At 40.3% G+C, this 24,094-nt stretch overlaps 1 protein-coding gene across 1 annotated transcript; it reads right to left on the reverse strand.

Annotated features, from left to right (window-relative positions):
• Positions 1-1,068: 1,068 nt before the first annotated feature.
• On the reverse strand, positions 1,069-2,022 carry LOC115082573 (olfactory receptor 5V1-like). The gene has a single exon (XM_029586792.1). The coding sequence runs from the start codon at positions 2,020-2,022 to the stop codon at positions 1,069-1,071; it is 954 nt and encodes a 317-aa protein (XP_029442652.1).
• Positions 2,023-24,094: the final 22,072 nt, after the last annotated feature.

Consider the following 24,094-nt stretch of genomic DNA (forward strand, 5'->3'; position numbering starts at 1 on the left):
TTTCACGGTGGCGCTATTGGGTTCCAAAAGCCGGCAGCGATTGCACCGCGGTGGTGAGATCACTGCTGGCTTTTGCAGGCCCGCCCCCCACTTTGCCCCCCCCCCCCACCCCCAGTTACCACGTGATTCAGGAAGCCATGCAATTTTAGAAAATCCAGGCATAAGTCATTGTGCGAATAATTTTAATATAGCTCTGATAATTTAAGTGGCAACTAAACAGATAAGTTACACCAATTTTCAAAGTGAACTTATGCTAATATTTTCATGTGATCCATTATCCAAAATAATAAGCACCAAGTGTTTGTAGGGCATAACTTATATATGTTATTTTACACATATGCATTTGAAAAACAAAAGTATGTGTGCAAATCCTAACTGCAGCTCAACTCCAGCAGCCTGGAATGCCTATTTTTTGTGTGCATAAAATTATGTACAAAATCTAGTTCTTCATATTCTTTTATGAACAGAAAACCTGGGAAATTACAAAACAAAACATGGTTTATGTGCTTGCATGGCTTTGAAAATTATCCTTTTTGAGAACAAATTTCAGACAAGGCAATTATGTGGGAAGTCCATGGATGTATTTTGCCAACAAACTTGGTTTTGTACTTGCTTGGTCTTCCTCAACTCCATCCACACAGGAATGCTCCCCCTCTGTGTGAGTGAAATTATGGACACAGCGACAACATGATTGCTATTTTATTCTTAGATAGGCTGTATAATTTTCAAAGAAACCATTCATGTGGAGAAAAACAGCCATGTATCTGCAGGATTAGGAGCGAAAATTATCTTCCCCAGCTAGATTGCATGAATTTCCCTGTGATACAACTTAGTAAAATAGTTTGTACATTTATAACATTTTAATTTTTTTTTTGCATCATTGGTAATACCAATGCATGCAATGCCATAATGTCTACTTCTTACAGTTATCAACCACAATATGTTCTTAATATGAGGAGAACATTTTCTTAGGGCCTAACGTGTGCATTAAGTACATTCTGATAATAGAAGCAAATACACTAGATAAGCTATTAGACTTTATTAGCATGAAAAAGGATATTGATTTGTTTAACTTAATTGGAAGCATTTATTTCTAGTTCGGACTTTTCTCAGAGCGTTATTTATTTCTTTGTTTCTCAGGCTATAAATCATAGGGTTTAACATCGGAACCAGCCCTGTATAGAGCAGAGAAAAGAGTTTGTCTTGCTCTGGTGAATACATTGATTGTGGCCTCATATAGTAAAAGATTACAGTCCCATAGAACAGAACAACCACTATGAGGTGAGAGGAGCAAGTAGAGAAAGCTTTACGTTTCCCTTCCATAGATGGGATTTTCAGAATGGAGGAGATGATGCAGGTGTAAGATATCAGGGTTAGAAGGAAGATGTTTATTCCCAGAAATACTCCTTCTGTGGATATCACAACTTCCAGGCTGTGGATGTCACCGCAAATGAGTTTGATCATTGCTGTGAGGTCACAGAAGAAATGATTGATCTCATTGGACCCACAGAAAGAGGACTGAGCTATCAAATCTGTTACAAGACTTGAACCAAGAAAGCCAATGATCCATGATGAAGCTGCTAGCACAGTACAGACTCTGTTACTCATGATGAGTGCATAATGGAAGGGATTGCAGATTGCCACATAGCGATCGTACGCCATGACAGCGAGGAGCACAAACTCTGCGATTGTGAAACTCATGAAAAGAAAGAGCTGGGCCACGCATGCCAGAAAAGAAATGGATTTGTCCCTCATGAATAAGCTTCCCAATATTCTTGGAAGAGTGGTCAAAGTATAGCAAATGTCCAAGCAGGACAAGTTGCTGAGGAAGAAGTACATGGGTCTGTGGAGACGCGGATCAGCACACATCAGTGTTAAGAATGTACCGTTTCCCAGCAAGGCGGACAGGAATATCAGGAAAACCAATGTTATAATGAGGACCTGTAGCTGTGGATGGTCAGAGAATCCCAGGAGAATGAATCCTGCAATTGATGTTTGATTTTTTCTTTCTGCTGTTTGCATGTTCCTGATTTGTTTGGATATGGGAAAAGAAAATGATAAATATTTCAAATAAAGAGAGTGTACCATGAATGAGAGTATTTCAGGCAGCAAAAAATCTTATATGCTCTGATAAGAAATGAAGTGAAAGTCTCTGCATCTATGTTTCTATGCTGTCGACTTTATTTTAGTGGCCACAAACTCACCAGGCTCTGTTTATTTTCCCAAGATATATCATGTAGGACCATGGTGGTTCTTCTCCCACCTCCAAGATTTGAAATACTGTTATCATTCCTCTAGATGGACTAATAGATATACAAACTGTACCATCATTAAAATGTGTTCTATGTGTGTTGAAAAGAGTTAAAATCCTCAGCACAGTAAAGCATTTATTAAAACAAAGAATACTAGAAAGGGGAGAGATATGTAGGTGTAAGGTCTCCCATTCAAAGCTGAAAATTATGTGCAGTAACTGATACATTTCATCAAAATTTGCCATTGACATGTGTAATTATTTCTGAAGGTCAACATACCTTGTGCATATATGCTCTGTCTCTGAATGCACATTGTTCGCTTCCCATTGATATCTGATTGGCATCCAAAATATATGGAATATTTAAATTATTTATTTGTCAACGTTTGAAACATGCAATAAAAGCAGAACCTTGCAAAGAAAATATAGCATACAGGATATAACAAAGTATGGCAATCAAAGAACCACAAGGAAGGAAGACCATATCTGCTCATTTTCAAACAGCCCTCAAAAAACACAAAAGGCAGGAATGAGATAGAAATAAGTGAGTACAGCATTCTCCAGTAATCTTTCAAAAAGGCCTGCTGACGGTGAACCCATTTTTAACAAATGTATGCCACATCAAAAGTATACCTCCCCAGGAATTAATGTAGGATTAGAAATAATTATTTTATCCAAGAATTTTCTCAGTTGAATAGGTTCATGGAAAATCTAACCAAAATGCAATTTACTTGTGAAATTTATATTACAATTTGGGACTGAACTGATTGTGATACAGTTGATGATAAATGTTTAAATAATCAAGGTGCATTTCTGAATAGCAGATCCTGCTGCAAAATAGACTTCTACAACTTTCACCCTAGATTTGCAGCAAATCTGTTTCTTCTGGAGTGAGCACATTTGGTTCACTGCCTTCCCTGTGAACTCTAGACATTTTCTTTGCATTTGTTATAAATTTAATGGAATTTTCTTTTTATTAAATTTGGCTAGGGATATTACATTGACCTTATATAAAACTGTGAATAGAGGAAGAAGGGCAATAGAAAAAAAGAAAAATAATAAATTGTCTTTCATAAATTATATCAGCAATGTTTATTAAATCAAAAGACCCTATAGAATTCCTCTTTTATCAACTTCAAATTACTTATAAATGGAAAACATTTGTCTTTCATGTTTCCTCTTTCTGAAGTGCAGATTTAGAGTCTGATTTACTTCATTGATGGAATGAAGTAATTTTAATTAAAAAAAGTTTCTGCTAGCCCCATTTCTGATTCTTCCCTGCAGGGTAATCATTTGAAACTGAAGAGGTTTATTCTGATTTTTTGTTTGTTTGTCTCACTAAAGCAGCATTACACTTAAATATTCTCACTGTGATTTTATAGATTACCTTTGTAGAATTCTCTAAATATGATTCTTTTATGATTTGAATATTTTTTCTTATTTCCAGTTCTGTTCATTGGTTTGATTTCTTGCCTTTCACACAAAGATATCAAAGTGAGTTACAACAAAAACAGCAAAAATCAATTGTCGAGATTCCTTGAATGATTCTGATATCCTAAAAATCTATGTTATAAACTCATATAGGATATCAGCAATTGTGAAATAAAGCCCCAGTCAGATGGCTTGGTGGTGGATTTTGAAATAGTTTAAATAAAGTAGTTGACTGCTTAAATCCACCCCCTAATGTACATGAATGGAACTCACCTTGAGCTACCAAATACGTTTCCTTTATACAGCAATCATCATTTGTCTTCTCAAATGTGAATCTCACCTCTTTTCTAACATTGAAGGGAGCTCATTTAAATATACTGAATTTCAGAGGCCTCTAGAGTACACCCTCCCTGGAACTTTAAAGTTTGGTCTATGACTTTACTATAAATCTATTTTAAGCAAAACCTCTGTTTGATGCTTGTCCAAGAGAGCTGTCAGATCCTCCTGAGAATCACACAGTTCATCCTGGCAAAAGTACATGCCTTAATGTTTCTTTCTTAGAAACTTCTGAAAGAGTTTACATGGGCATGCTCTTTCCCTGCTCTTTCCCTTGACAGAAACAAGCAAGATATTCAGGCAGTGGGAAAACAATTCAAAAGCCACAGCTTTAAAATATAACATCATAATAACTTTACCAAATCAAGTGGGTTTGTTAAAACTAAAAAAAAAAAAACTGTACAAAAGTACATAAACCCCAAACAGCTCCCTATCCACCCACCTCCCCTAGATCAGCCATTGCCCATCATATTGTTGCTTTAACTGCATTTTCTAAACATTTTTCCTTTATTTATCGAATTGTATACTGTACTAAAATGAGGTAAGCTACTTTGAGCTTCCTAGGGGAAAAGGTGGGGTAGAAGACAGAAAAGACAGATAGATAATAGATAGATAGATAGATAGATAGATAGATAGATAGAACATCAAGCTGGCATTTACAGTATGTTTTATGCACACCAGCTGAAATGTTTACAGTTAGGGAAACTTGTAGGAATAATCTTATTCTACCCCATGCCATATTGGTCTTGAGATTAACTTGCAAATATTTAAACAAATCTGCCTTTATCTGACAATCCTGTGCTTTCTCCAGCATTTACTCTCCAAATGCTAAAGTTTGGCACATTTGCAGCCATAGTGAGCTATGGCAAGGGTCCATGGTTAAAGCCTTTGATAATCTCAGTTCTGAATACTTTTATAATTCCATATCCTTTCTTTTCCCACTACACATACCAAAGTCATAACATCATTGTATAATACTCTCTTACAGGCCGATTCAGAAAGAAATGCAGGAGAGCAGGTGCTCCGTGTTGAGCACCTGCTCTCCTGACACATGTCCATCCACCTCTCCTGGGCATGCGATTCAGTACTTAAATGAGGGGTCGCACTAACAAGGAGGTGCTAGGGACCATACCGACGCTCAATTTTACTGGCGTCAGTTTCTGAATCCGCTGACAGCCATGGGATAGGAAAATGGACGCCGGTAAAACTGAGCATCCGTTTTGCTAACCGCTGACTGGTGGGCAAATTTGTTTTAACTTTTTTTTAAATGTTTTGTTCCTCTGACTTAATATCGCTAGGATATTATGTCAGAGGGTATACAGAAAAGCAGTACACTTTTCCGGGTTGCTCAAAACTTAACAGCTGCCCTTTGGCTGTCATTAATTCCCGAGCATAAAATGTGTGGCTTGGCCGCACATTTTACTTTCAGTATCCTGGAGTCTAACTAATAGCCTCATCAACATGCATTTGCATGTGATGAGCACTATTAGTTTTTTGGGGGGGTTGGCCACATGAATTAGACACATGCCCAGGCCTGGGACACCAGAAGAGGACTTCATTTACTGCTGCATCTGCCTTTGCTGAACCCAGTCTGCACTGCCTGCCTGACTCATCCCCTGCCAGGACCATCTACCCTCTGCTGCCTGACCATCAGTATGCCACAGCTGTGGCTTGTGTCCCCCCCAGTGACATCAGCAGGGGGCAATGGCCCTTTAAAATTGGGCCCGGGATGCCAGAGGTGCTCGCGCAGGCAGGGCGCGTGCCTTTGGAGTACGCATGAAGGAGCGCAAACAAAGGAGCATGCTCCTTTGTGCGCTCCTTCATACGCAAATGAGTATCCCAACGCTCACACTGTTTTTCTCGCTGCCGGTTTCGCACCCAATAGCGCCACCATAGGAGGTGTAGCTATTGGGAGCGAAAGCGGGTGCGAAAAGGGTCTTACCTTTTCGCTGTCCGCGGCGTCGGCGCAGAGTCAGCCCCGGTGACGCCCCGACTCCTCGTCTCTCGGGGCCGACTCCGCCCCGACTCCACCCCCATCCTGGTATCACACGCGATAAGGGACATTTTTATGGGGGGAAAATAACCATTTACCCACAGGAGTGTTCTTTAAAATTGCCACCCACAATATCAATCGGTTTGCATGAATTTGTTTGCTATGCGACTCTTTACAATCATTTTTCCATGTATTATTTTTGGTAAAGCCAATTGGTTAGGAACCATTGGGGCTTTATGTGCATCTCATGTATAATCTGATAAAAGTAAAAAATAAACAAGATAAAACATCAAGCTGTATTAACATAAAAAAAGATATTGATATTGTTCAGTTAATTAGAGCAATGTATTTCTAGTTATGACTTTTCTCATGGCATTTATTATTTCTTTGTTTCTCAGACTATAAATCATGGGGTTTAACATTGGAATCAGAGCTGTATAGAGCAGGGAGAAGAATTTGTCCTGGTTTGGTAAATACATTGACTGTGGTCTGATATAATAAAAAATAATGCTCCCATAAAATAGAATAACAACCATAAGGTGGGAAGAGCAGGTTGAGAAGGCTTTACGTCTCCCTTCAATGGAGCGGATTTTAAGGATGGTGGAGATGATGCAAATGTAAGACATTAAGGTTAGTAGGAAGACATTGATCCCCAAAAGTATCCCTTCTATAACTATTGCAGTTTCTAGGCTGTGGATACTACCACAAGTGAGTTTGATCATTGCTGTGAGGTCACAAAAGAAATGATTTATCTCATTGGAGCCACAGAAAGAGGTGTGAGCTGTCAAATCTGTTACAGGTGCTGATCCAAGAAAGCCAATGATCCATGAAGAAGCTGCCAGCCAGGCACAGAGTCTGTTATTCATGATGAGCATATAATGGAAGGGATCACAGATTGCCACATAGCGATCGTATGCCATGACAGCAAGGAGCACAAACTCTGCCACTGAGATACCAATGAAAAGGTAGAGCTGGGACATGCATGCCAGGAAAGAAATGGATTTGTCTCTCATGAAAAAACTCCCCAGCATTCTTGGAAGAGTGTTCAAAGTGAAGAAGATGTCCAAGCAAGACAAGTTGCTGAGGAAGAAGTACATGGGTCTGTGGAGACGTGGATCAGCACACATCAGTGTTAAGAATGTACCGTTCCCCAGTAAAGAAGATGGGAATATGAGGAAAACCATAGCAATAATGAGGACCTGCAGCTGTGGATGGTCAGAGAATCCCAGGAGAATGAATCCTGCAGCTGATGTTTGATTTCCCCTTCCCGCTGGCTGCATGTCCCTGATCTGATTAGATATGGGAAACAAAAATGTGAGAAACAATGAAATGAATACCCTGCATCCAAAAGAAAGTATTCCAGGCAGTAGAGAAAATATTTGGTATGTTCCAACGAGGAATGAAGTGAAAACCTTTCTATGGATATTTTTGTGCTTTTTTTAAAAATATTACCTTAATGGACAAGAGCATAACCTCACAAGGCTTTCTGGTGGACTTAGCAAATATACAAACGAGAGTTTCAAGGCAGAGACAGAGGAGGGTGCATGTGAATATACTAGACCAGGATATACATACCCCCCACCCATTCTCCCCCATCTCCAAGGTTGGACATGATTGGTGCAGAAGTTGTCATGCCTGCAGGATATCAGATTCATGTCTTGAACAAGCCTCGATGTGCTAAAATCATCCGCACAATGAAGTTCTTACTGCAGCAATGATTATTTGAAAAAAATGAGGGGTTTGATTCCCCTGCCTATCATTCAAACCTTCCATAAGTGCACTCCACTGTGCTGAGGATTTTCTGCTCTGCATCTAAAATGAACGGAATGTATTTATTGCTTGTTAACTTTATATTACAGTTTTAGACTGAAGTGATTGTGATAAAAAAATACTTTAAAAAGTCTTGCTGCATTATTGAATGGCAGAGTCCGCTGCAAAGCAGACTTCTGTACGACTCACCTTAGTTCTAGAATTAACCTGTATCATCTGGTGTGAGGACATTCAGTTCAGCTCCCTCTCTGTGAACTCTGGGCATTTTATTTGCATTTGCACTAAACTGTTGAAAAAGGAAAACATGAACCAGAAAGAAAGAAGAAAAAAGACTTGGAAATTTATAAATTAATTTGGCAATATATGATTAATCAAAGATTTCCACTGATTGTTTTTTATTCATTTCAAATGACATGAACATTTTGAATAGAAAATGTTCGCCTTGCATTTATGCATCTTTTTAAATTGCTGATTTCATATATTGAGTCGGTTTAATGAATGAGGTGCCTCGATAAAAAATATGTTTTCCACCAGACAAATTTCTGGCTTATTCCATTTTTTTGTTTTTTCTGCAATAGAGAATCATGCTTCAAATTTCTCACAGTGGATAATATGCTTGATAGTATCAGAGGATCATAAAGATTTGTTTATATTTTGAATATTTTTCCTTCTTCACATTTCTGTTTATTCATTTATGGGCGGATTTTTAAAAGGATTATGCGCATAAGTTACGCACGTAGCCCTTAAAAAACCCCGCTGTGCGTGCCGAGCCTATTTTGCATAGGCGTGGAGATGCACGCAAGCCCCGGGACATGCGTAAGTCCCGGGGCTTTGCTAGGGGGCGTGTCGGGGGAGGCGCGATGTTCGGGGTGTTCCGGGGGGTGTGGCTGAGGCCTCCGAACCAGCCCCCGAGTCAGGTGATGGCGCACCAGCGGGCCACAATTGCGAGCGACTAACACCTGCTTCGGGCAGGCATAACTTTTGCGATAAAGGTATGGAGGGGTTAGATAGGGCTGGGGGGTGGGTTAGGTAGTTGAAGGGAGGGGAAGGTGGGGGGAGGCGGAAGGAAAGTTCCCTCTGAGGCCGATCCAATCTCGGAGCGGCCTCGGAGGGAATGGGTAGCGTGCGAAGGGCTTGGCGTGCGCAAGGCGCACAAATGTGCACCCCCTTGCGCACACCAACCCCGGATTTTAAAAGATATGCGCGGGTACGCGCATACCTATTGAAATCCGGTGTACTTTTATATGTGCCTGGTGCGCGAACAAAAGTATGCGCTCGCGCTTTTCTTTAAAATGTACCCCTTGATTTCTTGCTTTTCAACTAAAGACATCAAAGTGAATTACAATAAAAACCACCACAATAAATTATGGGGTAGATTTTATAAAAGTACACCGGATTTTTATAGATATGCGCGTAGCCGCGCGTATCTTTTAAAATCTAGGGTCGATGCGTGCAAGGCTGCGCAAAATTGGCAGCCTGCGCATGCTGAGCTGCACAGCCTGCCTCCGTTCCTTCCAAGGCCGCTCCGAATTCGGAGTGGTCTCAGAGGGAACTTTCCTTCCACCCCCCCCCCGCACCTTCCCTTCCCTTAACTAACCCGCCCCCCGGCCCTAACTAATTCCCCCCCCCCTCCATCTTTATCACGAAAGCTACGCCTGCCCGAGGCAGGCATGTATTTATTTATTTTTATTTAAACAAATTTATATACCGTTTTCCAGTAAAACTTACTGACCAAAGTGGTTTACAACGACAGGAAACCTTGAACAATTAAAAGGTTAAAAGTAGTTAGTACTAAAAAATAAAACATAAATGAAGTAAAATAGGTATGAATAAAATACAGCATCAATAAAAATAATGGTGACGGAACAGAGATTGGCCAATTACATTTAAAAAATTAAAAGCAGGAATAAGTAAAAGTGATACTGTATAGTTCAAACATATTTAGCCTTATTTACTTAACTAAGATATTTCTAAATCTTTGAAAGCTTCCTGAAAGAAATGGGTTTTTTAAAGCCTTCTTGAACTCCTTCCGGCTACTTATTAACCTAAGCGGGTCTGGAAATGTGTTCCACAATATAGGGCCAGCAACCGAGAAAGCTCTGTTCCTTGTCATGCTCAATGCCGCATTCTTTACTGAGGGGATTTCCAGTAAGTTTTTACCTGTAGATCTTAATTCTCTCTGTGGTTTATAGATATGTAGTGTGAAACACATCCAGGTGGAGTCAATGTTGTTCAACAGAGAGTGAATTAGCATGATGATTTTATAATTAATTCTGTATTTAACTGGGAGCCAGTGTAATTTGTGCAAGATTGGTGAAATGTGTTGTTTTAATGGGGTGCCGGTGAGAAGTCTAGCTGCCGAGTTCAGTATCAGTTGTAAAGGTTTAGTAGTAGAGTCAGGCAGTCCCAAATATAAACCGTTACAATAATCTAGGCCAGACAGAATCAGTGCTTGTAGCACTGAGCGATAGTTGTGGAAAAATAGAAGGGGACATAATTGTTTAAGAACATGTAATTTAAAAAATGAGGTTTTTACCACTTTCGAAATGTGTTGCTTTAATGATAAGTTAGTATCTACCCACACACCAAGGTTACGCGCTAGCTTAGTAACCTGTATGGTTTCTTTACCTACAGTTAAGCTGGTTGGTGGGGCATTGGTAGGACTGGATATAAAGCTTAGACACAGAAGTTCTGTTTTCTTTTTATTGAGTTTTAGACGGTTATGGGCCATCCACTGCTCAGTTGTACTGATGTAGATTTGGATCAAAGAAAAAGTGTCTGCCCAGGATGATTTATAAGGGACAAACAGCTGAATATCGTCAGCGTAGAGTTTAAACTGAACATTCAATGCAGACAAGATTTGGCACAAAGGTAAAAGATAAACGTTAAACAATATTGGAGACAACGAGGAGCCCTGAGGGACACCAGTTGTTTGAGCATATTTTTGAGAAGAAAAGACGCCTACATTAATTTGGCAGATGTGGTTTGAGAGAAAGCTTCTAAACCAGCTCAAAACCGTTGATTTGATACCTATAAGTTGTAAATGTTATGTCAGAAATAATATCCAAGCATCTGAGCTGCAAGGAAGTTGGGGCAAGGAAGAAGCACTATGGGTCGACCTAAAAACAGATGATGGAGCATCCATTTATATTGGAGTGGTTTACAGGCCTCCAAACCAAAAGGAAGAGCTGGACAGAGATCTGGTTGAAGACATCCATAAGATAGGTAAGAAAGGGGAAGTGGTGATCGTTGGTGACTTTAATATGCCAGATGTAGACTGGAAAATCCCATCTGCAGAATCTAAAAACAGTAGAGCAATAGTGGATGCCATGCAAGTATCTTTGTTCAAACAAATGGTATTGGAACCCACGAGAGAAGGAACTATTCTCGACTTAGTGCTCAATAATGGAGATATCGTCTCTGATGTCAAGGTGGGCGCCCACCTCAGCACCAGTGATCATCAAATGGTATGGTTTAATATCACTAAAAGAATATGGAAAAGAAGCACAAAGACCAGAGTTTTACAGTTCAAAAACACAGACTTTGAGGAAATGGGGAAGTACCTAGAGGAAGAACTAAATGGATGGAAAAATGAGAGAGATGTGGATCAACAGTGGACCAATCTAAAAGGAGCAATCGCCAAGGCAACTGCTCTATATGTTAGAAATGTAAAGAAAAGCAAAAGAAAAATGAAACCTATCTGGTTCTCAAAGGAGGTGGCTGACAAAATTAAAGCTAAAAGAACTGCATACAAGAAATACAAAAGATCCCAAAGGGAGGAGCACAAAGAAGAATATCTGATTCAACTGAGGGAGACTAAGAAATTAATCAAGTTGGCAAAAAGTCAAGCAGAAGAGAGGATTGCCAAGGAGATAAAATATGGTGACAACATTTTTCAGATACATCAGCGAAAAGAGAAAAGTCCAAAGTGGTATAGTGAAGTTGAAAGGTGGAAATGATCAATGTGTGGAGAGAGACGAAGAAATGGCAGAAATATTAAACGAATACTTCAGCTCTGTGTTCACTAAAGAAGACCCTGGAGAAGGACCATCTCTACACAACAAGAAACTGGAGGGAAGCGGAACAGAGGAAAATCCATTTACAGTAGATAATGTATGGGAAGAGCTAAAGAATCTGAAAGTGGACAAAGCCATGGGGCCTGATGGGATTCATCCAAGGATACTGAGGGAGCTCAGAGATGTGCTGGCGGGACCGCTGTGTGACCTGTTCAATAGATCCCTAGAAACGGGAGTGGTGCCGAGTGATTGGAGAAGAGCGGTGATGGTCCCGCTTCACAAGAGTGGGAACAGAAAGGAGGCTGGTAACTACAGACCGGTTAGCCTCACTTCAGTGGTGGGAAAAGTAATGGAGTCACTGTTGAAAGAGAGAATAGTGAACTATCTACAGTCGGGAGAATTGATGGACCAGAGGCAGCATGGATTCACCAGAGGAAGATCCTGTCAGACAAATCTGATTGACTTTTTTGACTGGGTAACCAAGGAATTGGATCGAGGAAGAGCGCTCGATATCATATACTTGGATTTCAGCAAAGCTTTTGATTCGGTTCCGCACAGGAGACTGGTAAATAAAACGAGAAGCTTGGGAGTGAGTGCCGAGGTGGTGACCTGGATTGCAAATTGGTTGATGGACAGAAGACAATGTGTGATGGTAAATGGAACCTTCTCTGAAGAGAGAGCGGTTTTAAGTGGTGTACCGCAAGGATCGGTGTTGGGACCGGTCCTGTTCAATATCTTTGTGAGCGACATTGCGGACGGGATAGAAGGTAAGGTTTGTCTTTTTGCGGATGACACTAAGATCTGCAACAGAGTGGACACGCCGGAAGGAGTGGAGAGAATGAGACAGGATCTAAGGAAACTGGAAGAGTGGTCGAAGATATGGCAGCTGAGATTCAATGCCAAGAAGTGCAAAGTCATGCATATGGGGAGTGGAAATCCAAATGAACTGTATTCGATGGGGGGGGGGGGGGGAAAGGCTGATGTGCACGGAGCAGGAGAGGGACCTTGGGATGATGGTGTCTAATGATCTGAAGTCGGCGAAACAATGCGACAAGGCGATAGCTAAAGCCAGAAGAATGCTGGGCTGCATAGAGAGAGGAATATCGAGTAAGAAAAGGGAAGTGATTATTCCCTTGTACAGGTCCTTGGTGAGGCCTCACCTGGAGTACTGTGTTCAGTTCTGGAGACCGTATCTTCAAAAAGACAAAGACAAGATGGAGGCGGTACAGAGAAGGGCGACCAGGAAGGTGGAGGATCTTCATCGGATGACGTACGAGGAGAGATTGAAGAATCTAAATAATATGTACACCCTGGAGGAAAGGAGGAGCAGAGGTGATATGATACAGACTTTCAGATACTTGAAAGGTGTTAATGATCAAAAGACAAAGACAAACCTTTTCCGAAGGAAAAAAATCAGCAGAACCAGGGGTCACAATTTGAAGCTCCAGGGAGGAAGATTCAGAACCAATGTCAGGAAGTATTTCTTCATGGAGAGGGTGGTGGATGCCTGGAATGCCCTTCTGGAGGATGTGGTGAAGACCAGAACTGTGAAGGACTTCAAAGGGGCATGGGATAAACACTGTGGATCCATAAAGTCAAGAGGCTGCCAAAGAAGAGTGGGTGACTCGCCAGAATGATGGCTACTGCCTGGAGTCAATACCCTTATTAAATAAACATACACATGCTTACTGTGACTCCAACATCGCTCTAAGCTTCAACAGCAAGAGGAAATGTGGAAAAAAGGATTCACACTCACAAAGAGGGGAGTAGCTGGCTTGTTACGGCGGTTACTACCCCAAATCAAATAAGCCTGATACTTCACTTTCAATGCATATACAGCATAGTTCTCTGATTCAAAGGCAGGGGAGAAGAAAAACTGATACTTCACACATCCAGCAGAGCTCTCTGCTTCAACGGCAGGGGAGAAGAAAAGAGGGTTCGCACTCACAAAGCGGGTAGCTGGCTTGTTATGGCGGTTACTACCCCAAACCAAATGTGCCTGATACTTCACTTTCAATGCACATCCAGCATGGCTCTCTGCTTCAACGGCATGGGAGAAGACTGATACTTCACGCATATCCAGCATAGCTCCCTGCTTCAACGGCAGGGGAGAACAAAAACAACCAATAAGGGCTGTATAACATAGTCTGGGTAAAACAAATAAGCATGGGTGTAGCTTGCTTATTGCGGCGGCTACTACCCCTAACTAATCAAGCTAGATATTTCACTTGGATGCAGCTCCATCACTGCTCTCTACATTAAAGGTGGGGGTGGAAGGGAAATAGAACCAAGAGCTAAGAGAAACAGATAAGTATGAGAGAAAAAATGTGTGAAGCTTGCTGGGCAGACTGGATGGGCCATTTGGTCTTCTTCTGCCGTCATTTCTATGTTTCTATGTTTCATTTCATTTCTATAATAATTTATGGTAGGGGTGTGCATTCGTTTTGAACGCATATGTAAAACGCAACTTATATTTTTAAAAGAGAAAAAAAAGGTTTGTTGCGCAACACATCGCGACTTCCAACTCATTCAACATAGCTATGTTGAATACGTTGAACCTAAATAAACACTTAAACCCCCCACCCTCCTGACCCCCCCAAGACTTACCAAAACTCCCTGGTGGTCCAGCGGGGAGTCAGGAAGCCATCCCTGCATTCCTTTGCGATTTCCTCATGGCGCCAATAGCCTGTGTCACAGGGGCTGCCCATGCCATTGGTCAGCCCCTGTCACATGGTCATGGCGCCATCTTGTGCTTCTACCACGTGACAGGTAGGTCATGTGGCAGGAGGTCGCTCCGGGACCCCCGTTGGACCCAACCGGAGGCGCGGAGGAGCACGTGACGCCGGCGTCATGCCGACATCATGCCGACGTCACACCGACGTCACATGCTCCTCCGCGCCTCCGCTCCCGGACCCCCCGCTGGACCCAACCGGAACTTTTGGCCAGCTTGGGGGGGGGGGTCAGGAGGCCCCCCCCAAGCTGGCCAAAAATTCCGGTTGGGTCCAGGCGGGTCCCGAAGCGACCTTCTGCCACATAACCTACCTGTCACGCGGTAGGAGCACAAGATGGTGCCGGTGACCATGTGACAGGGGCTGACCAATAGCACGGGCAGCCCCTGTGACACAGGCTATCGGCGCCGTGAGGAAATTGCAAAGGAGTGCAGGGATGGCTTCCTGACTCCCCGCTGGACCACCAGGGAGTTTTGGTAAGTCTTGCAGGGGGATTAAGGAGGGTGGGGGGGGGGGGGGGTGTTAAATTTTTATTTAGGGAACCGGGAAAAGTATGGACAGATCCTCAACTTATGGAATTCTCCATAAGTCCATATTGAATGAAATCGAGACCCCACGAAAACTTATCAACGATTCAACGAAAACCTTTTGTCTGCACATCCCTAAATTATGGTCCAGCGTATCAAATGCTGCTGAGATATCTAATAAAATGACCACGTAATCTGTATAAGAATCAAAACCTCTCAAGAAGGTGTCAAAAGAGGATAGTAGTAAGGTCTCAGTGGAATGTCCCTTCCTAAACCCATGCTGACTCGGATGGAGTATGTCATGCTCAGATAAGTACTCTTTGAGTTGGTATAAGACTGCCGATTCCAGAATTTTTGCTAATGAACATAAGGAAGCAATAGGTCTCAGGTTAGAGAAATCCATAAATGAGAGTTTTTTGTTTTTTAGGATAGGCAGTATTGAGGTTTGTTTTAGTAAGTCAGGGAACTTGCCAGAATCCAAAGATTGGTTAATAAGTAAACATAGTCAGGGTATTTTGCAACAATACTTTTTAGTAAAGTACCTGAACAAGGATTTAATGGCGAGTTAGAAACTTTTTGCTTGCCAACGATGTTTTGAATAGACTTTGGAGTAATGGCGTGGAACTCAGTCCATTCCGAATTTACTAATTGTTGTTTATAACTAGGATATGGTAAGGTAGCAAATTCCTTGGATATAGTTTCAGTTTTATTTTGAAAAAAATTTGATATTTGCTCACATATTTCATTTGTGATTTCGGGTAGTACGTTTGAATGATCAGCTGTTAAGGATTGTACTATGTTAAACAGTATAGTTGGATTGTTATTTGCAGTTGCTATTTTGTCCGCATAATATCTTTTCCTTACTAAGTTAACTTCTGTTTTGTAACATTTAGCGTATTATGGAAGTCCCACAGTGTTTCAGAATTTTTCTGTTTTGACCAGAGACGTTCCTTCTTCCTTAAAGCAGTTTTCATCATCCGTGAAGTATTATTATACCAAGGAAAATTTACTTTATTATGAGACTTCTTAAGAGTTATAGATCTAAGAGGAGCCACAGCATCTAAAGTTGTCAAGATAGCTGAGTTCCAGTCTTCAAGGAATTTATCCACATTCTCAGCAAGATCGAAAGGCATATTCTCGGCAAATGTATTTAGAAAGGAGTCTACTATTATAGGTTTCCTTTTTTTAAGCTGTTTAACTGTATCATTTGAGGTTTTTTTTTTTGCAGGATAGAGGTCGAAAAGGAAATGAGATGGTGACCTGACCAAGGAACCGGTTGAATATTTAAGTCAGCCGGAGATATATTCAAATATGAAGAATTATAAAAAATTAAATCTAAGGTGTTTCCTTTTTTGTGAGTAGGTTCAGTGACAAGTTGGGTCCAACCTAGACCAGCCATAGCATCTAAAAAAGATGTAATAGTAATAGTTGTGGATGAGGGATCATTGTTTATCTAAAGGTTAAAGTCGCCTATCAGAATAGTTTCTGTTAGATTTAAAGACAAAGAAGAGATCAATTCTAAAAATTTAGAATTTGTGCATGCCGGGCCGGCTGCCTGCGCGCCATGGTCCGGTCTGGGGGTTGGTTTAGAGGCCACGGCCATGCCCCCAAAATGCCCCCGATGACGCACTGGCCGCGACGTGCCCCCGACACACCCCCGACATGCCCTGATGACGCGCTGGCCGTGGCACGCCCCCGACACGCCCTCCCCAGAAAAGCCAAAGGTCTTACGTGCATCCTGGGGTTTTGTGCATGCCAGCAGCCTATGCAACATAGGCTTGGCGCACGCAGGGGGAGCTTGGGGCAGGTTTTCGGGTGGTACACGCATATCTTACGCACGTACCCCTTTGAAAATCTGCCCCTATGGGGGTCATGAATTTTCAGATCCTTAAAATTCATAATATAAACTTATAGGGGTAGATTTTAAAAGCCCTGTGCGTGCCGGCGCGCCTATTTTGCATAGGCCGCTGGCGCGCAAAGCCCCGGGACGAGCATAAGACCCGGAGCTTGCTAAAATGGACAGTCGGGGGGCATGTCTGAAGTCCAGGGGCGTGTCTGCAGGCATGTCTGCGGTACGGGGGCATGTTCGGGGGCGTATCTGTGGTCCGGGGCAGTCCGGGTGTGTGGCCAAGTGCCCCGACACAGTGGCCTGTGTTGGGGCCTGGCCAGCTGGCGCGCACAAGTTACGCCTGCCGCTGGCAGGCGTAACTCCATCGAACAAGGTAGGGGGGGATTTAGCTAGGGCCGGGGGCATGGGTTAGATAGGGGAAGGGAGGGAAAGGTGGGGGGTACAAAAAAAAGTTACCTCCGAGGCTGCTCCAATTTTGGCGTAGCCGCGCGTATCTTTTAAAACCTGGGGTCGGCTGGGGAAGTTAGTGCGCGCTAACCATTGTTAGCACGCATTAACAGAAAATGATAGAATTTGACACTTTTCAGGTCAATTAAGGTCAGTTTAGGAATGAATATTTATTCCTATTGGCTTCCCTCTTATTTATTGATGTTACCAAGGTTCCCACTGAGGTGATGGTTTAATATATGGGGGATGGGAAATGGAAACGGTTGGTAGCTTGACAAAAAAAGTAATTTGATCAATGTGACTCGAACTTGTTTGTTTATTATTTTTGTTACCAGGCACTGGCACGTGAAATGCTAGTGCATGTTTTGAATTTGCCAATCCCTGTGCATTTTAGAAAGGTGGTCCTGGAATTATTATACACACTTCGAATATATGTATATGGTAATTGTTGGTAAGTGTATTTTTGAAGTGGCCAGTACGTTTACTTTCCCTCCTACTTTTACTCACCAGCTAAGCTTTATAAGAAGGGCTTCTCTGTTTCTGTGTTGCTTTTGTTTGGTGTGAGGAGAAACATCAGCTCTTTATTCAATCTGTTAGATCTATTATATCAACCTACTCAATTTTTTATTGATTTATTATATCAGTGAATTAACCTGGGAGTGTTGTGATCTTCTTGTATGCAGTGACCTATCCCGGTTACTGGGGGTGTTGTGATCTTCCTGCACGCAGTGCCCTATCACAACACTCCCGGTATCAGGGATAGGGCACTGCATGCAGGAAGATCACAACACACCCGGTATCAGGGATAGGGCACTGCGTGCAGGAAGATCACAACACCCCCGGTATCAGGGATAGGGCACTGCATGCAGGAAGATCACAACACTCCCGGTATCAGGGATAGGGCACTGCAAGGTTGAAGATCACAGCTCTTGAGATCCTGCACAGGGCAGTACAGAGAGGAAGATCACAACACTCCCGGTATCAGGGATAGGGCACTGCGTGCAGGAAGATCACAACACGCCCGGTATCAGGGATAGGGCACTGCGTGCAGGAAGATCTCAACACCCCCGGTAACCAGGAAAGGGCACTGCATGCAGGAAGATCACAACACTCCAAGGTTAATTCACTGATATAATAAATCAATAAAAAATTGAGTAGGTTGATATAATAGATCTAGTAGATTGAATAAAGAGCAGATGTTTCTCCTCTCCTCACACCAAACAAAAGCAACACACAAGCAGAGAAGCCCTTCTTATAAAGCTTAGCTGGTGACTAAAAGTAGGAGGGAAAGTAAATGTACTGGCCACTTCAAAAATACACTTACCAACAATTACCATATACATATATTCGAAGTGTGTAATGTGTATAATAATTTCAGGACCACCTTTCTAAAATGCACAGGGATTGGCAAATTCAAAACATGCACTAGCATTTCACGTGCCAGTGCCTGGTAACAAAAATAATAAACAAACAAGTTCTAGTCACATTGACTGATCACATTACTTTTTTTGTCAAGCTACCAACCATTTCCATTTCCCATCCCCCATATATTAAACCATCACGTCATGGGAACCTTGGTAACATCAATAAATAAGAGGGCAGCCAATAGGAATATATTCATTCCTAAACTGACCTTAACTGACCTGAAAAGTGTCAAATTGTATCATTTTCTGTTAGTGCGCACTAACAATGGATAGTGCGCACTAACTCCCGTTAGTGCGCACTAACTACGATTTAGTGTGCACTAACAAAAAAAAATGATTTTTCACGATAAATCAGGGGAATTTCTATTGTATCGCACTCTTTACCGATTAATGCCGATTTAAAAAATATCGGACAATATTTTAAATCGTTAAAAAACGATTCACATCCCTATTGTTGCATATAAACAGTTGGTAACCATTACCAAGGACTAACCAAAATGTCCATCAATTTAATTAGAGAACTTATGTCCTATATTCAGTTCAATTCCTCTCCAGGCATTTCTTTAAGCAGAAATTGTTGACTTTTCCTCTTCTTGTATCCCCTCCCCCAAAAAATATAATTTATAAACTTTAAACCTACTAGTCAGTTGTCCTCCCAAGGGTCTTCTGCCACACAATTTTATCCAGCTGAATTTCACTATATAGAAATTGAAAGGGGGAAATGAGTCACACACACATACACACACATTATATAGTCAACTATCTGATGTCTCTTTTCCTTTTGGAACCGAGTTTATGACTATAGGTTTATTGAGCCTAAGAAGACTATGTTTTTATAGTCAAACATCTTTTTATTTTAAAGAGAAAAGCACATAGAATTATTGACTGACCCAAGTACTGTAAATGAGATGTATTTATTTATTTATTTATTTACATGTTTTTATATACCGACCTTCCTCAAAGAAGACATCAAGTCGGTTAACAGAGCGTCTATACAGATCTATTAGATCATGATGACGTAAAATTTACAAACATAGTTCCATAGCCATAGTAGCAATAAAATCACAACAATAATAAAATTGAACACAGAGAATAACTACCTATCTTTTCACATGTTTTGACATGATTGACACTTCATTTATTAAAAGTACTCAAATTTTGCTTATAACAGGCAGATTACCTACATAAAAAATATAATAAAAGCACACAATACAACAAGACATAGCAGCATAAAAATATAATAATAAATAATTAACAAAGAGCACTTATCAGTGAAAACTGAACTACGGTCATTAATCCTAAGAGAACGCCTCCTGAAACAGACACACCTTGAGCATTTTTATTCATTTCATGCTGTTATTATCACTGCATTGTGCATTAAAGTCACCCTTTTAAGCATTAAAGTCCCCCAGCATCGCCATGTTTCTCCAGTTGGTTTCTTCGGGAGGGACCTCACTAGGATACCATGCAACAGCTCTGGTGTAGCGAGTTAAAGAGAGTCTAGGATACCATACAATAGCTCCTAGCTCAGTGATAGACCAGTTATGGCCATGTCGGGGGACTTTAATGCTTAAAAGGGTGACTTTAATGCACAATACAGCGATAATATCAGCATGAAACAAATAAAGATGTTGTTTTGAACTTGACATTTGGAGCTCTCATGACTGCACCTTATTAAAAAGATTACATTGGAATTTAAATTATTTCCTCACATTTCTTCATTTACGTTCATACTTTGGTATGTGAGGTTCTCTACTCTTGCAATTACTAACTCAATTAGTGCCACACTAAATCAAAATAGTGTGCACATAAACAAAATAGTGTGTAGTAAATGAAAACATTTAAAAGAACACAATTTTCTGGAATTTTTTGTGTTTCTCTTTTGAAATGATATGAGAGAAAATAGGCAATATCTTTGACATTAAAAAGAAAACCTCATCCCTAGAGTAGAGTGTGGTGATATTGGTGGGGTATGAGTGGCTGTGAGTCGTATCAGAGGTTGTGGGGATAGGAAATGAGAGGGATGAGGGTTCATGAGCATTTTTTTTGGGGGGGGGTGGTTACTGAGAAAAGTGTGTAGGTATATATATATATATATATATATATATATATATATTGCAGTGTATGACAGTGGGGATTGTGGAGACTGTGGCCTGGAGGATGTGTGTATGTGCGGAAGATCCAGCACCCCACAGTTCAGAGTCTAGGCCATCTGGTGCCTTACTTCATTCATGAGCCTAGTTCTTTTCTGGTGATGTGGTACATATATGTGCCATGGACGTATATACATATATGATGTTCACCAAGATTTCTATGATATGTTTATAGGTTTTTACCTTAAACTTTCACTAACATAAGGAAGACCCACCTGCCTCCTACCCAGATCCTCCAGGTCTTACTCACAATGGATCCTTTTCATGTAAAGTTCACAATCTCAGGGTCTATCTAGATCCAAAATTATCAGTAAAATCACACATATAATTAACTGTGCAATCTTCCTTTTTCATGCTTAAACTATTGCATCACCTCAAGCCCCTTATAAAACCATTTAACTTTCACATTGTCCTTCAGGCATTGACTATGGTAATTCTCCCTCTTCTGATTTACCTCTCTCCACTGCGTGGCCTCTTCTGATTATACAAAATTCAGCAGCTCGTTTACTAACTGGCTCACATATATGAGATCACATTTACTTCTTAAAGCATTTACACTGGTTACCAGTCCATTTCTGCATACCATACAAAACTGCTGTAATCATTCCCATTATGTTGTCTAATATTTCTTCTGCTTGGATACAATCTGACCTGAGCATTCACACTCCCTCACTTGCCCTGGGTTCTGTTAGTCATTCGGTCTCCCAGAGTAGCTCGCCTCACTGTAACCAGAGTGCGCTCTTTCTCCATCCATGGCCCTACCCTCTTGAATTCATTACCCAGCCACATATGATTTACAAAACACCGTATATTTTTCAAGAAATTATTAAAAACACATTTATTTCAGATGGCATCCCCTGATGTTTAATATCCATAGATTTAATCCTTTTTGAGGCGAATAAACTATCTACTTCCTGTTCCAACTTCTGTGCTCGTGTTCAACTCAGGTAACTTGGCCTTCCTTAAACCTGATTCCATAAAATGGTATTTATTCTGCTTCTATTAAGCTTCTCATGCAAATTTTATTATGTGTTTATAATTATGTTTTATTGTACTCGGCCCTGAAATAGTTGGAGGAGCAGATAATAAATTATTAAAATAAATACATATTTTGTCCTAAAGCAGAATACAACAGACTAACATTACAACAGCAATTTAAGGTAAAATTAAAATTAGGCAGAGAAAATAAATTAAAAAAAACCCAAAAACTTAAGTATACTTAAAATTATAGAACTTTGAAAACAAACTGTATTAAAATCAATCAGCAATAGCTGACACCAATAAAATCAGAAACAAAACAGGTAAAATACAGAAAATCACCAGGTAAATCACAGTGTAAATGCCATTTCAAATATGTTAAAAATAGTAATAATCTAACCCCTCCATCAAAAATAAAATAGATAAGCTTCAAAAATCAAGTCATTAGAACTCTCCAGATTTTTATAAAATGACAAATTTATAGCAAGCCCGACTGTGTAGAATTGTTCTAAAGATAATGGGATTTTTTTCATTATATTTGTTTAGGAAAATTTTCATCTCGTGAATACAGACTTGTGAAAACAGATAGAAGTAAGATAATTTGCAAGTTAACAAATAGAGGGGACATTTTCAATGCCATTTACATGTATAAAACCAGGCTCAGGCTAACCATTGAAAAATTAATTGGGGGGGGGGACGGGGGACGGGGGACTGGACTGAGAACATTCCCAGAAACACACAAACCAAATATTTAACACAGAGATATTTGGCAGCATCTGATAAGCTTCTCTTCATATTAGAGAATCTAGGCTAAAAATTAAGCTGGTGACATGAGAAAACACGTTTCTGCTGATTTTATTTTTATTATTATTATTTCTAATTGCCTGAACTTTCGAAATGGAAATGTTTTGCACGTCTGCATTGTTGAGAATTCCAGTGACGTTTGCTGGTGGAATGAAGCATCTTACAAAACAAAATAAGATTTCCCATTGACATATCTCTGGTTCTTCCCAGTAAAGTGATCATTCACAACCCGAAAAGGTTTATTCTCCTGCTTTGTTTGCTTTACCTATGGAGCTTTGAGTTTCAAGTTTCATATGGTGCACTCTATGCACGACATTAGCAGAGGTGCTAGCTCTAGAATCCTGGAATATGCTGCATTGATTTGCAGATCCTGAAAGGTCATGCGAGAAACAGAGACAGCATAGGAAGAACATACATTTAAAGGCTTTCTTTCATACATTTACCATTATGATTTATTTTCTGGGGTGGGGGAGGAGGTTTCTTGTTCTTTTAGGATTTTTTTATTATTTTAAATGAAAATAATACAAAACTGCTTAGTGCATGATAATCTAAAAGTAAGCTAATGATCAATTTCTAGCAGAGATTCTTTTAGGATTTTTTTATTATTTTAAATGAAAATAATACAAAACTGCTTAGTGCATGATATTCTAAACGTAAGCTAATGATCAATTTCTAGCAGAGATTTTTTTTAATGGGGTACTTGCAGGTACTGTGTACTGGGACCTTTTTCCTCTACTATAGCTGCTTGACTTTCCATGTGGCACATCAAAAAGTAACCCATACATCAACATATGAGCACTGGCATCTTTTTTTTCCTTGAAAAAAAGCACTACCTAATAATAATATTACCTCTTTATTCTGTTGGTGCTTCAGAAAACCAGAGCAAGGAAGCAATTGACTTCCAAAAATTGTTTTCTTCCATGTATAGGTGATGCTAACATTTTAAATAAGTTAAAGTATTTTTGAATTAGAGAATGCAATTAATATTAACAATAATACTAATAATAATAATGAAAAACAACCCTTTCAGATATTAAATATTTCTCTATTTCATATAGCAATCATACTTCTCTTACCTTACCTGTGAATCGTATGTCTTTTCCAGTGTAGAAGGGAGCTCATTTAAATACATTTTAGAAACCTCTAGGGTATATTTTTCTCTTCAGCTTTATGTTTCATAATGATTTATTTATCTCTGTGTTCAAATTCCTTTACAAACAGATGCACTAATGCAAGTTTTAGGGAGAGCTCTCAAATCCTTCAACTTTCTGAAAGGCAGGCAAAAAACTGGATAAATAAAAAAACAAATTAAAAAGTCTTATTTCAATATTGATTCACATCTGGGAATCACATAGTTCAACCAGAAAAAAAAAAAAAAGGTATGAG

The sequence above is a fragment of the Rhinatrema bivittatum genome, unplaced genomic scaffold (assembly GCF_901001135.1).
Source record: "Rhinatrema bivittatum unplaced genomic scaffold, aRhiBiv1.1, whole genome shotgun sequence".
NCBI classification, from domain to species: Eukaryota; Metazoa; Chordata; class Amphibia; order Gymnophiona; family Rhinatrematidae; genus Rhinatrema; species Rhinatrema bivittatum.

Excerpts from the sequence above, each read along its gene's own strand:
- LOC115082573 (XM_029586792.1), bottom strand. The coding sequence starts at position 2,022 with ATGCAAACAGCAGAAAGAAAAAATCAAACATCAATTGCAGGATTCATT.